The sequence below is a fragment of the Corvus kubaryi genome, unplaced genomic scaffold (assembly GCF_017639235.1).
Source record: "Corvus kubaryi isolate FWS band 111438036 unplaced genomic scaffold, C.kubaryi_AGA036_p1.0 split1-37296, whole genome shotgun sequence".
Taxonomy (NCBI): Eukaryota; Metazoa; Chordata; class Aves; order Passeriformes; family Corvidae; genus Corvus; species Corvus kubaryi.
Genome location: NW_024582075.1, coordinates 12,716,804 through 12,730,298, shown reverse-complemented (window position 1 = coordinate 12,730,298; position 13,495 = coordinate 12,716,804). Strand labels below are relative to the sequence as shown.

At 36.5% G+C, this 13,495-nt stretch overlaps 1 protein-coding gene across 6 annotated transcripts in view; it reads left to right on the top strand.

Annotated features, from left to right (window-relative positions):
• Positions 1–13,495, top strand: part of CCDC171 (coiled-coil domain containing 171) — a 157,702-nt gene that overhangs the window by 100,582 nt on the left and 43,625 nt on the right. For 5 of the 6 annotated variants that reach the window (XM_042012696.1, XM_042012695.1, XM_042012694.1 and 2 more), the window contains one exon: positions 1,706–1,760. In XM_042012696.1, the coding sequence (XP_041868630.1) occupies positions 1,706–1,760 (55 nt within the window). Of the gene's footprint in view, positions 1–1,705; positions 1,761–6,077; positions 13,045–13,495 lie in introns of those variants that run through there. The other variant, XM_042012697.1, reaches the window with a different exon arrangement.

Here is a 13,495-nt window from a genome sequence, read left to right as displayed (position 1 = left end):
ACCAGTCATTGTTCTACCAACTCTTCATAACAAGTGCAAGTGTCTTTTTTTTCCTTTGGAACATGTAAGCAAAGTAAATAGACTTTGGTCTTATCCAGAAAATCTTATTTTAATATCTATTCCATGACCTAGGTGATTGTAAGCAATGCATGGGTGTCTTTCAATTTCTTCCCTAAATTTTTGTGGAGCTTTAAAAGACAGTAAGATGTCTAGCTTGTTCTGAGAATGGCTGTCTTGATTTTCTTTTAGTGGTGGCCAACAGTTCTTTCCACTTTTCTCCTGAGTAAGAAGCAATATTAATAAAAGTGTCTGAAACAGTGAACCTGACAAAAATTCAGTAGGCTTTTGGTAATTTCTCTGTATTGTGGTTTAACCCCAGCCAACAACCAAGTACCCTGTCAATCTAGTCCAAAGAAAGGCAGGATCCTGAAAAAAGAAAATTCTGTGTGGCCTTATTAGAAGTGTAAAAGGCAGTTCTACACTTCTGGCCACCTTCCTGTATTTTCTGTTAAGATAATATGAATCAAGAAATGACAAAGCAGCATTGATTCCATGGGGAAGAATGCCATGATTTTGACTGGAGAAAAAGAGGCTGAGAGAAGACCTTATTGCTCTCTATAGCTACCTGAAAGGAGGTTGTAGTGAAGTGGGGCTTGGTCTGTTCTCCCAAGTAAAAAGTGATAGGACAAGAGGAAATGGCCTCTGATTGTGTCAAGAGAGGTTTATATTGGATATTAGGAAAAAACTCTTCCCTGAGAGGATTGTCAGGCATTGGAACAGGCTGCCCAGGGAAGTTGTGGAGTCTGGAGGTATTTAAAAGATGTGTAGATGAGGACCTTGGGGACACAGTTTGGTGGTGGGCTTGGCAGTGCTGGGATAATGGTGGGACTCAGTGATCTTACAGGTCTTTTCCAACCTAAATTATACTGATTCTGTGAATTCTGGTTTAGGTATTGTAAAAGCTCAAACCAAATATACACATAGCTGGCAAAATAGAAGTCCTGAAATACTAAGGTGTATTATTAGGTGTAATTTCTTCTGATCCTTATCCCACAGAGGGTAATAGAAGAGAACTAAACCACTACACTGCTTTTCTGGCATGGATTCCTTTTGACTTCCTATGTTGTTTTGTTGGTCATGCTGTCCTTTCTCCTTAGTCATACGGTATTATGCAACTTCAGTTCTATTTCTGTCAGTCGTGAGTTGAGGCCAAGGTTCTTCATGACAGCATAACTGATGAAAGCTGTCTTTCTTACTGAAGCCCTAATCTACAAAAGGGCATTAGAGAATTGTTTCATTCTCCAAACCTCCCTGTTGTAAGGATAGGATCCTTGGCTGGACTTTTTTGGGCAACGTATGAGAATGCACTCTCTTCCTGCTAGAAGACTCCATTCAATATGCCCTTTATATCTAAAACTCTCCAAGAACACAATAGTTGTTCATTAATATGCCCATAATTACAGCTAGTTTAATTGGTAGTCCACAACAAAAGCAAATTTCATATAGAAACATGCCAAATAGTGGTACATAAACTATTTCTTAAAGTTTGCATTGGGGATATAAAAAGGAGAGACAAAAACATAATACTTAAGAGTTACCAACAATTATTTGAAAAGACATGATAGCTAAAAAGTAGCAGAAAATTAATTTCTAAATCAGTTGAGTTTCAGTTCTATGATCTACCTCTTTTTTTCTCTTGTAATAGAGATAAAGAATTGATCATTAGTCATATGAAATCTGTGGAAGACACTCTGCATAAGGTAAGAATTTAAAGTGATTCCTCTGATTTGTAATTCTAAACATATCAAAGTTTTACCACTGCTTTTGCTCAGGGAAGGAGAGGAGTAGAAATTCTGAAGTGGCTTCCTTTCCTTAGAGTTTGTTTCCACTTTCAACTTCTTTTATCCTAAAAAACTATTCATTTTTAGTGAAATAAAATAAAATTTTATAGTACACAAACTTCTTATTTTTAATATAAAACTTACTACAAAATCCACTTTCCTTCCCTTAATCACTGAGAGCACTATTTCTGGTTACCAAGTGAAGACTATTGAACATCCAGACAGCTGACAATTTCTGTGGATCTGCTGTGTAAGTCAGAGGTCATTTGGTGATGTTACATACATGGTGGCCATAAAACATATGGCTTTGTGCATGCTACTTTAGTCTTTGATATATGATAAAAAAATAAGGAAAAGAGTGAGTTGTAAGCTGCAGTCAGAAGCTTCATGATATTTTTTGAGGACATTTTTTAAATTGAGTAATAATCTTAAGTAGTCTCTGTGACTTGCACTATTTTGCCCTGGTATAGCATCATTTGAAATTCCAACAAAGCTTTATATATTAATTATTTAGGTGAAAGAACTGGTTTTAACTGTAGCTCTAGTTGTTGATTGCTGTCTTAACTGTTTTCAGTCTAGAGCAACACAGAGCAAAGTAAGTGTTTTTATTACCTTGGAGTGTTAATTTCCCTTATCACATCTTGAATTCACAGCAACATGGGAATCTATTCTTCATTTTGGTTTTTGTGTTCACCAAAACTAATTTAATTTTCAGATACTTTTTTCAAGTCTTTCTTTCCTTTAATGTTCAAGAAAGTGACAGAACCTAAAACTGTGTATTTTAGCTGCAGCAAACTGTGCTGGTAGAGACTGTCTTTCTTTTTGCTCCCACGTTTTTCCTACTGGCTTCTTTTAAGCTTGAAAATTAATGTCATGCAGAAAGTGTTGCGTTTTTTCAGTAAGAGGTACATGTAATGTCCTTGGCATTCAGATTTTGTTGTTCTGGATTGCAAGGTTACATTTTGGTTTTGAAAGCAATGCACAAAGATTGAAGTGTTTGGGGAAAGGCTATAGAGAAGGTCACATGCTTAGTAATGATTAACCTGATGCAGTGAATTGATTGAGAGACAGCCATCTATTTTTTGAAAATTTTAGTTACCATATTGCTTCTTAATTTTTGGTGTACATAGTTCTTCGGCCCACATAGCACATTAGTGAGTAGCAAAATAATTTATCCTTTCTGGTTTGTCAACCTAAAGAATGAGGAAAACATAAGAATTAGAAACGTCAGGATGCTCCTTTCAGGAGGAACTAAAAAAATTTATTGTAAATCATTCATAATTTGATGTACCATTTCTCCTAGAAGAACAGAGGTAAGTTATTGATTTTGTTTGGGAAATATCTGAAATGTAAACCCTACATCATAATGGTAACTAATTACCTAGCATTAGTGAACATGGCTTGTGTGTAAACTATAAAGTTTACACTGTTATTTTTAAAGGGTTTCTCACTCAGTGAACAATCAGAATGTGAAGAAGTGGATTAAGTACTAGTAAAGGAACCATAAGCCTATTAAGTACTAGTAAAGGAACCATAAGCCTATCTTACTCCACTAGAAATTCTGGGAATTACTTTCGTTTTAAGAAAAGAAAATGGTTAAAGTTCAGAATCATCTGAAGTTGGACTAGTACTACTATTAACTGCAGTTATACTTACGGGAGTTTGAAATTGAAGGTTTTGATATTTCTGTGTTGATGTATTCACGAGCAAATATCCACAAAATTCCACTGCATCACTTCAAAATCTGTATTATTAATGCATAATGCTAAATTTTTACCTATAGATCTCAGAGGGATTTTACAGACATCCTTAGTAATCTTAGTTAGACTCAGGATAAGACAGTATACTCTGGTCCGTTAAAGTGGCCTCATTCCTGTCTGTACTCTATCCCTACACGAATTCCAGAAGTCAGCAATGTAGGTACTAGATCATCTGCCTTTGGGTATACCGGGGTGTGACATTCAGCAAACAAAGTAAGAGAAATCAGAGCCGAAGGAGACAATCTCTGTGCATGCTTCTAATATACCGCTAGACCGGGGATCATTTACACCACTTTCTGCCCCACACGGTGACTGGATGGAACATCTAGTATCATACATTTGACTTTGCCGAAGCATGCTTGTGCCCAGAATGATTCTTTCAAGACCATTGCAGAACTACCTTTTTAATCTTCATGAATATTTATGAAGCATAACTGTTGAAGAGCTTGAGCACTGGATATGCTAAGAGTGAAAATATTTTTAGCAACTAGTTCTGTGTCCTTCATAAATTACAAGATGTTCTGTTGAAGGTTATTTTTTGTCTTTTCTTGGGTCTTGTCACATTAGCAATCTTTATCCTACTCCTGGAGCTGAATTATTTCCACGAAAGTTCCTGATAAAATAAGAGAACTTTTCTTCATCTTACACCATCTAAATATTATGGACAAATACCTAAATGCAAAGTGGATGCTTTAACAAATTAAAAAAACCAAAATAGAATATCACCAAGGGCAAACAGAGACCTCAAGAGGATTATGGTTTGCTTCAGTTTTATTCTCAAAATACTGAAGATTACAAAACAGTAATAGCAAAATGACAGCAACAGAAATAAATAAAATTTTTCTGAAAGAGTTCTGAAAGGAAATTCCATCTACTTGACATTCAAACATAAAGAGTTTTCTTAAAAAGTCTTCTTATAAAAAGAAAAAACATTTAAGAACATGTCATTTTTAAACCCATGGGCAGTCCTTTATTTATGTATGAAAAATAAGTTATTTCTTGAAACACTTTCCCCTCGAAAAGTTGAGCTTATTTTTGTTATAAATAGACCCTTGTTATGCTTGTTGATAAACTGTATTCCATTACTAATTTCTTCTCTACTTCTTAATATTCTGCTTGTATAAACAGTGCAAGAGACATTAGATCTATTCATTTTCTATAACTAGATTCTTTAACATTATCTATTGGTTATATATATATATATTAGTTATATATATTACCTATATGTATATATATAGGTAATAATGCCAAGGTTGTGGGTTCTATCCCTTTATGGGCCATTCATTTAAGAGTGGACTTGATGATCTTTGTGGGTCCTTTCCAACTCAGAATATTCTGTGATTCTGTGGTCCTGTAGTCCCATCAGAGGAAGAAATCATTTTACACTATCTCTGCTAAAATTGTCAGCCTTTCCCTTGTATTGCTCCTCAGTTGGAGTGTTTGTAGTGGGTTAGCCTTGGCCAGCAGCCTGATGCCCACCCAGATACTCTCTTATTCCCCTCAGCAGGACAGGGGGACAAAACAGGATGAGAAAATTCATGTGTTGAGATCTAGATAGAGACATTGCATAGTAGTTATTATCACAGGTAAAACAGTTGACTTAAGGAAATTATTTTAATTTATTTTTGAAGTAGATTTGGAGAGTTAGAAACATTATCCTGCCTTTTAATCTCAGCTTCACTTGTGACTCCTCTGCTCATGCTGTGAGGCACAGGGGCTTGCAGTCAGTCCACAGCAACTCTCCTCATGCTGTTTCCCTGCATCACTGTGGGCTCTCCATGTGGGCTGCCATCCTTCAAGAATATCTGCTTCAGTGTGGACTTTCCATGGCCTTCAATTCCTTCAGGAACTATCCACCTGCTCTGGCATGGGATCCTTCATGGAATATGATGTGGACATGTGCTCCAGCATAGTCCTCTCTCTGGGCTACAGGCAAATACCTAATCCAGTGCCTCAAGCATTTCTTCTACACTTCTTCTCTGACTTTGATGTTCAGTCTTTTTCTTCCTTCCTTCTCTCCCTGTGTGGTGGGTTTTTTCCGTTCTTAAATTCACTTTCACAGAGGTGCTACCAGTAGGGCAGTGGGGCTTAGCTGTGACCTGTGGTGAGTGTGGAACCAGAGGTATCCGGAACCAACTTTGTCCTGCACTCATCTGTCCTCACAGAGGCTGCACTTGGTACACTACTATAGCTGCCTCCTTTTCAGCCTGCCTAAATCCCTGTTCTCTATGTTTAGCCTCTGCCATGGCACCATGCAAAAGTCATTCCAGCGAGCCAGCCTTCACAGTGACAGAAAATTGTTTGTCTCTCCTTGTACTCTTAACTATTAAAAACTAGACAAGCTTATTCTATCATAGTTTTCAGCCTGTCCTGGCTCTTAGGATTCGGCTGTTTAAGCAGGTTAATAAAATAAAATGTACACACTGTTTTTCTCAATACCAGTTAGCAACATACTCATTCTGACACTTTGGGACAGGTCAGGGATCAAAGCAGCTATCCAGTGTGCTCTTTTCCTTCTGGCACTTGGTCAGAAAAATTACTCTTTGTCCACTTCTGTAGTGCACTTCACTTCTGCTGATTGAAAGGTTCATATGCTAGCTAGCAGAACAACTTCCATGCAGACCTGTCAGCAGTCATGCCTTGAAATCCTTCCACTGTTGTGTTTCACTGCCTCACTGCCACCCCTGTTGTCTCCTTTGAAATGTCCCTAAACTATGAGATCTGGGTCCCATGGTTCTATCAGTTGAAAAAAAATATGAACACTGTATCACCCATCCAATTATATGTTTGTAAAAAATATAAAGACAGAATTTTCTTTCTTTATCTAATTTAATGGTTTGGCTTTTTATAATACAGCACAAAGCAGTTGGAGATGGGGTGAGGTCACTGAATACGTGAGAATTAGCAAGGTTTTAGCAGTAGATTGTTATTTCTGATGTGGTCCATAACAATCAAATGCATTTCCTTATGATGACAGTTTTATGGCCTGCAAGGAATTAATTTACAATAGGTTTAAGTCTGTATACAAGTGACTACATCAGTAAAAACACTCAGTATAAGTGGCAATAATTGTTAGTTGCAGCAAGGAGACCACAAATTGATCAGGTCCTGGAAGAAGAGAACAGTTATGAGTCTTAAGTTAGCTGCCTCAGTCATACTCCAGTAGATATGACCTGTCACATTTAGGTACACTTTTTAGCCACATTTCTCTCAGTTAACTGGGATCTACAGTCTATCATATTATTTAGTTATCTCAATAATGATTTAATAACCCTTGTTTTAGAGATCTCAACTTAATTTTTTTTGCTTAGCCTAATGAAGCTCCCAATAAGGTTTTTCTGTGTGTTAGACACATTAATATTAAGGGTGAAGCCTGCTTGCGTGTGTGCTCAAAGTCTGTGCATCACTGTGGTCCTCGGTTGTTCTCAAGTGGCCCTATCACAAGCCTGTTGAAACAGTGAGTATGTGTACATGCAAAAAAATCACAAAGAAAACCCAATTAGTTTGTTAAAATTCTAAGTAACTCCTGGAAGAAATTTATAGTAGGAAACCAGTTATTATTTCTCTGTGGTAAGAAAAAAATGCAGTAAAAACATTACTTTTTCTCCTCCTGCATCTCAAATGAGTGCTTCTTAATTTCAGTGTGTGATGAATGACTTTTGTTTCCCCTCCTAGTAATCTGACTTTCTTGATCCATGTTCCTAAAGATCAGTTGTGCAGGACATACAGGTGTTAGCACAGCTGGCTTGCTGATGACAACTCTGTCCATATAGCTGTCTAGTGTGTCATCACTCATATTGTTCAGTGTCATTCTGACCTAGCCAAGCTAAAAATGGTATTCCAGCTCAAGAGGGATTTAAAAACCTTCACAAAGTAAAGATAAGACATTGCCGAATGTCATATCCATGTGTTTAACTGTTTTCAGTTTTGACATCTCAAAATAACTAATTTCAGGATGCATTTGTCTTCGTCTTTTGGTTTTCTTTGTTGGTTTTAGGGTGTTTTTTTGGTTTTTTTGGGGGGTGGATTGTTTTGTATCTGTTGGTTGAGGTGGGTTTTCTTTTAGTTAGTTTGTTTTTTTTTTTAAAGGCTGAATAGTGTATAGTTTGCCTTCAGTAAGGAGAAATCCTTGTTCAGAGAATTGTGGAATTATTGGATACATTAACTGTTATTTTCTCCAGACATAGGTTTGTTTTCAGCCCAAGGTCACTGAAATCTTTTCATAGGGGTTGTATTATAGTACCCATCTTGCAGCTACAGAGAAGCTTAGGTGCCATGGTCAACATTTGCAAAAAACCAACTCAGGATCAGATCTTATTCAACAGACCATGTAGTCTGTGTATGTAGTAATATGAGAAAGCATGAATTAATCTTAGAGGTAATTCTGGGATGGTACTCAGCTCTGAAAATTAATTTCCATAATCTTGACTAGTCTTGAAGGGAAAAAAAAAAGCTGAAAAAAAAAAGCCAAGCACACCCAAAACATCAGTTTTATGAGAAATGTCTCCTTACACAAATACTGTTATGCAGTAATTAATGTTCTCTTAGAAACCACCTGTGAAATGGCTTGTTTCGTAATTAAATACAGATTTGTATGGCGGTAATCAGAAAGGATAGTCACTGAATCTGTATGCTAATACAGAAATTTCCAGTAGTTATTCTATTGAGGTAAATATTCTGTATAACTAATTGCGATAATGTATGGCTACCTACAGTGAGGTATGTCAAAATGCTATTTAAACCTCCACTATCAACTAAAGTCAGACCCTTGGATTTGAGGATGTATTTCTTCTTTTGATGAATGAGCGTGCAATGATGGGATGGCTTTTAATGACTACTCAAACCTAACTGTGATGGGCATGTAGTAAGTATCCTTTCAACTGTACCATGTATCTCTTTTCCCTTTCCCTCCTATAACACACGCTTGTCTAAGCAAAATACATTCTGATTTGGTATAGTTTGATTTTTATCCTTCTTGGGGGAAAAAAAAAAAGGTTTGATGGGGTGTTTTTGCAGTTCAATTGACTAATTTGGTTCCAAATATCATTCCTCACCTCATTCTCTCTCTAATTGTGGCTATAGTTTTCCAGTTTTTAGATGTTTGATTTAAAGTGCCTTCAGTTTAAGATATGCAGTCTTGTCACATGCAGTTTCTTTACTTCTGGAGTGATCCTTGATCACTGAAACATCCTGTTGGAAAATATTGTATCTAAAATTATATAGGCCCTCATTCAATAAGATGAATATACACTTCTTGTAGTAATTTCCTTACTTTCAGAGCAGACTCAGACTCTGGTGTTAAGACCAACCAATATTAACAGATTGACTCTTTGATCTGACAGGGTGCTGTGGGATGTACTTCTTTGGATATTACTTGTGGCAAATTCCACCGCAAAAAATTTGGAGTCTGTATTCCCTTAAATGGATAACACTTAGGTTGATCACAGTTTTCTACAGAGTCCACAGTATATGAATGTATCATGAGGAAAATAATCTGTATCAGCAACTTACGTGAAGAACTACTGTTATCAAGATCAGTATTATTGTTGGTGCAACTTCCTGTATATTCATTTGTATTTTTAATAGAGAGTAAGAAAACATCAACAATTCATACTAAACATAAAAAGAATTAGGACGTGTTCATGAAGGTTTAATTCTATCCAACAATGTATATAATTTTTTATTAGTGTTCTTAGTTCTATTATCATTTGTATAACACTATAACAAAGACTTGCCCATTGAAATCAGTTACTATGTAACTTACTTCTGTTAAATTGCTTCCCATGGCGAAGGACAGTGTCCAGCAGATGTGCATGTTCTTAACTTGTGTAATATGGCCCCACCCTGCGGGTTGCCCTGGAGGTACAGACACTATGCCTCTAAATCGGCCACATGCTTGCAAGACTGTGGTTAAGACTAAGATGTGGTTTGCATTCAAACTTCTTTCTTCTTTCAAAAAGTTGTAAACTCATTTTTGCCTATTGCATGTCACATGCAGAACACACAGCAGTGTGGTAGAAACCATTTTGCTTGTACTCTTTTAGAATGATTTCTGTATTTGCAGCTTCTGTTAAATCAGCAATATGGTCATCTCAAAGACAAACAGGTTAAATCACTGTTTTTCATTCACTTGTGGCCAAATCACTGTAGATCTTGTTCTGCTCTTTAAATTGCAGATAATATGCTATTAAAAAAGTAGTAGGAAATGAAAGTAAAATAAGCCCAAAAATCAGTATGTTTTAAATGCAGAGTTGATGAACTTTGAACTTATAAAATGTTCTGATATATAGCTTACATTGTGAAGTTTATATCCATAAATAATTTTTATTTTCTTTTCACCATAAGAAAGCATTGATTTAGGAACAAAATAGAAACTAAAATCTCGGGTTTGTTGTACCAGTCAGATAGCAACTGGGAAAAGACATTAGGAAGCACATTCTTCTACCATTTACAACTTGCTAACATTCAGTACTGTCTCTATTGGCATAACTGGACATACCGCATCAAACTGTGCATGGAAAAACTGAACTGAGCACCACAGTGGACTGTAGACAAAACTATTGTTATCTTGAGCAGCAGAAAATTTTAAAGTTCATTTTTGGACATGTAGAATTAGCCCATCAAATTCTACAGCTTGGTTCGGTCAATAATGTAACTTCAGTTTATTATTCAGTTTCAGCTTTGATCTGAATTAATGAGTACTTTATTGATTTTAAATTGAGTGGCTATAGTGTTGTCTTCTTTGTTGCTCTCTTAATTAATTAAAAAGTTAAACACTGTCATAAGTCACTCTTCTTTATTTTAAAATGCTGTGAGTATTGTAGTAGAGTTGTGTGGATCCATTTGTGATTTTGCCTGTTTTCAGATAGTATTTATATATATCTAAACTGAAAAATCTAATGATCATATTTAGAAGCATACTGTCACAGTACTTAACTATACTCTGTATAAAATCATTCTTGCAACTTTTCACAGTATCAGCTAAAATTATGTTTACCAAAATCAGAAATGGCCAAAACCTTCACTAGCACTGGATAAATATAAATTTATATATTTTTTCTCTATATTAATTTTAGAGTACAGGGAAGTGAAACCAGCTTTAGACATTTTTAATCATTGCAATAAGCCTGATCAGCTGAATAGTTGGTTTAGATTTTAACATTAAGCTCTCTAGCTTAGGGAGACCTTTCCGACTATGTGGTCCTGCTTTATATTTCATATGGAGGAAAGAAAATGTCATTAAATACAAAAAAGCTCTGAAAATCGCATTTTAAAGCTTAACTGCATAGGGTGGTTCTTCTGCCTGTTGAGCTTGCAGAAAAACCCTCTTTAAAAAAAAAAATGAAATTACCCATTTTATCTTTGTCTCATGCTTCTTTAATGTAAGTTTGTATGTGTGTATTGTTTTTACTTCATTAGAGAATGAGGAAAAAATACAGTTTCCCAACTCCTGTCATTTTGTTTCTGGATCTCAAAAAGCCAATAGATGGAAGTTATTAAATTAGTTCTTTACTAAGATTTCATACAGAAAATCCAACATGATTGCATGCAGGCACGGCCATTATAGCTTTCCAGTCCTTGAATTGGTAGGCAACTTGGAATGTTTTTCACTTCTAGTGAAACAATATAGTGATATTTGTACAGTATACACCCAGTCTTTTGTTCTTACAATTTTTCCTGAACCCTCATGAGTATTTTTCAAAGGAAAAGTCTGCCATAATTTTCAGTTTCTCAGTATGCATACTGATAATGAGATGTACTCTCTACAATCTAAGTATTTACAAACACAAAAAAATGTTGCATTTGTTTTTTTAATTGTGAATCCTCATATCAAAAATCATACTCTTTAAGAAGCTAATACATACTTTTCTGATGCAGTGGTATTAATGGCATTTGTTTACCACAATGCAGCCATTTAAAAAATATGGTTTATATTTTGCTGTTCAGTGAGTGTCAGACCCCAATACTGAAGTAGAGAGTTTGAAACTAATAGGGTTAAAAGGACTTCTCCTGTCTGTATTGTGTGTATATATTATACCTACATTGCTTATACATTGTTTTTTTCCCCCTAGTATTAGCAATCTGCTTTTGTACTTTGACATAGGGATTTCCCTTGTGAATTTTGTCACAGAAAAAAGAGAATCATCAATATCGCAGTTAAACTTGACTTTCAAAGCTAATAGTATCTCATTTGGGGGCTGAAATTTAATAAATTTTCTTTGATTCTGTTTGAGTTTTTAAACATCAAACAATGAATTGGCCAGGGTGCAGTAAAATATTTAGATCTATTGACTACGGTTCAGAAGGGTAGAAGGCAAAACACTGGTGGTTTGATGTTGATAAATTCTTAGTACCTTAATCCACATTAATGTTTTCTTTTATCTGTGTGCATACTGGCAGCAAAGACACTGAAAAGTTGGTGTATATATAAGCTATAAAAATGTAAATCCAGTGTGTGTGTGCGCATGTATGTGTGTGTGTGTATGTGTTTGTATTTAAAGCAATGTATTTTGTTATATTCAGCAAGGTTAACATCTGACCAGAATTACACATGCTGACAGAACACTCCAGAGAGCATGTTTGTTCCATAGGACTGTGTATCCTGAACCTAGTGCACTATGTGTGCAAAAAATGTGTGGAGGACCTTTCCTGTTATAAAAATTGCATCATAGTGCATATGTTTGGCAGCCACAGGTATTGACAGGAATTCTTTAGGTCAACCTGGGAAATGTAGGGCTCCCTATTCTCACAGAACAGAGGAACGAATAAAATAAAATCTTTTCTTCTTTGTATCAGTAGATTTGCACATGCTTCTTTCAATCAGAGCAGATTTCAAAGGCTCTGCTATTATCTGAAATATGTTCCCTCATAATCAACATTTTACAAGAATCTAATTTTGTGGTTACAGAAAAGTAATCTGGGATTTAAAATGAATAGATTTATGTTTTAATTCAGGTTCGGTGCATTTTTGTGGACAAGGCAGCTTCTAACAAAAACTGAAATTTGGCAAAATAATACTTAGCAAATGGTATATTTATTGATTTATATGTATTTGGTATATGTCTAGTATATGTTTTAGTATATATTCAGTGTATATTTCAGTATTAGACTGTGTATTAGGTCATTAAAACAGTAAATTTTTTTTGCAGTACTCACTATTGCTACTCAACAGATGCAGTGTATTCCAAATGAATAGATTTAATCTATTCATTTGTACTAACGTATATTTGTACGTGTGTCTATCCATCTGTATTAGAATAAAATCCGACTGCTGGGATCTCCTGGAGGCGGACGTTGTAATTTTTGTATTAAAGAGAATGAAAAATGGGTGTGTGGCATCATATGGTGTGTGAACATAAGTGGCGTGCCTGTGGAAGTTGCGCGTTAAATGCGTATAATCGCCTGTCCATGCTGGCAGACTCACGACATGTTGCGATGTGCAGCGCAGGGCCGCGTTTCCAGGAGCGGCCCGGCGTTCCCGCTGTGCCGCGCCGTGCCCGCGGACAAAAGCGCGGGCGGCGCTCCGCGCGCGGCCGGCAGGTGGCACTGCGGCACCAACGGCGCGCGGGCGGCCCCGCGGCTCGGGCTGCGCGCGTCCGGCTGCCCGACACCGCCCGGACATGGCCTGTCCGGGCTTTGTGCAAACCCTCGCCTGCCCGCTCCGAACGGCGCCCTTAGAAACTGCGCGGAAGTCGATTAATGCCACTTAGTGCGTTATGCCTTACACCGAGTCCGCAATAAGCTATCTAGTAACATTTTTTCTTCGGCCCTCCCGCCCCCCCCGCCCCCGGCCCCCCATTAATTGGAAAGCTACAGGTTAGTTCATTTTGCTTTGTTTGTGGATTATTCATTTTATTCTGACTTTTAACTGAGTTGTTTCTAAATGAACCTTAT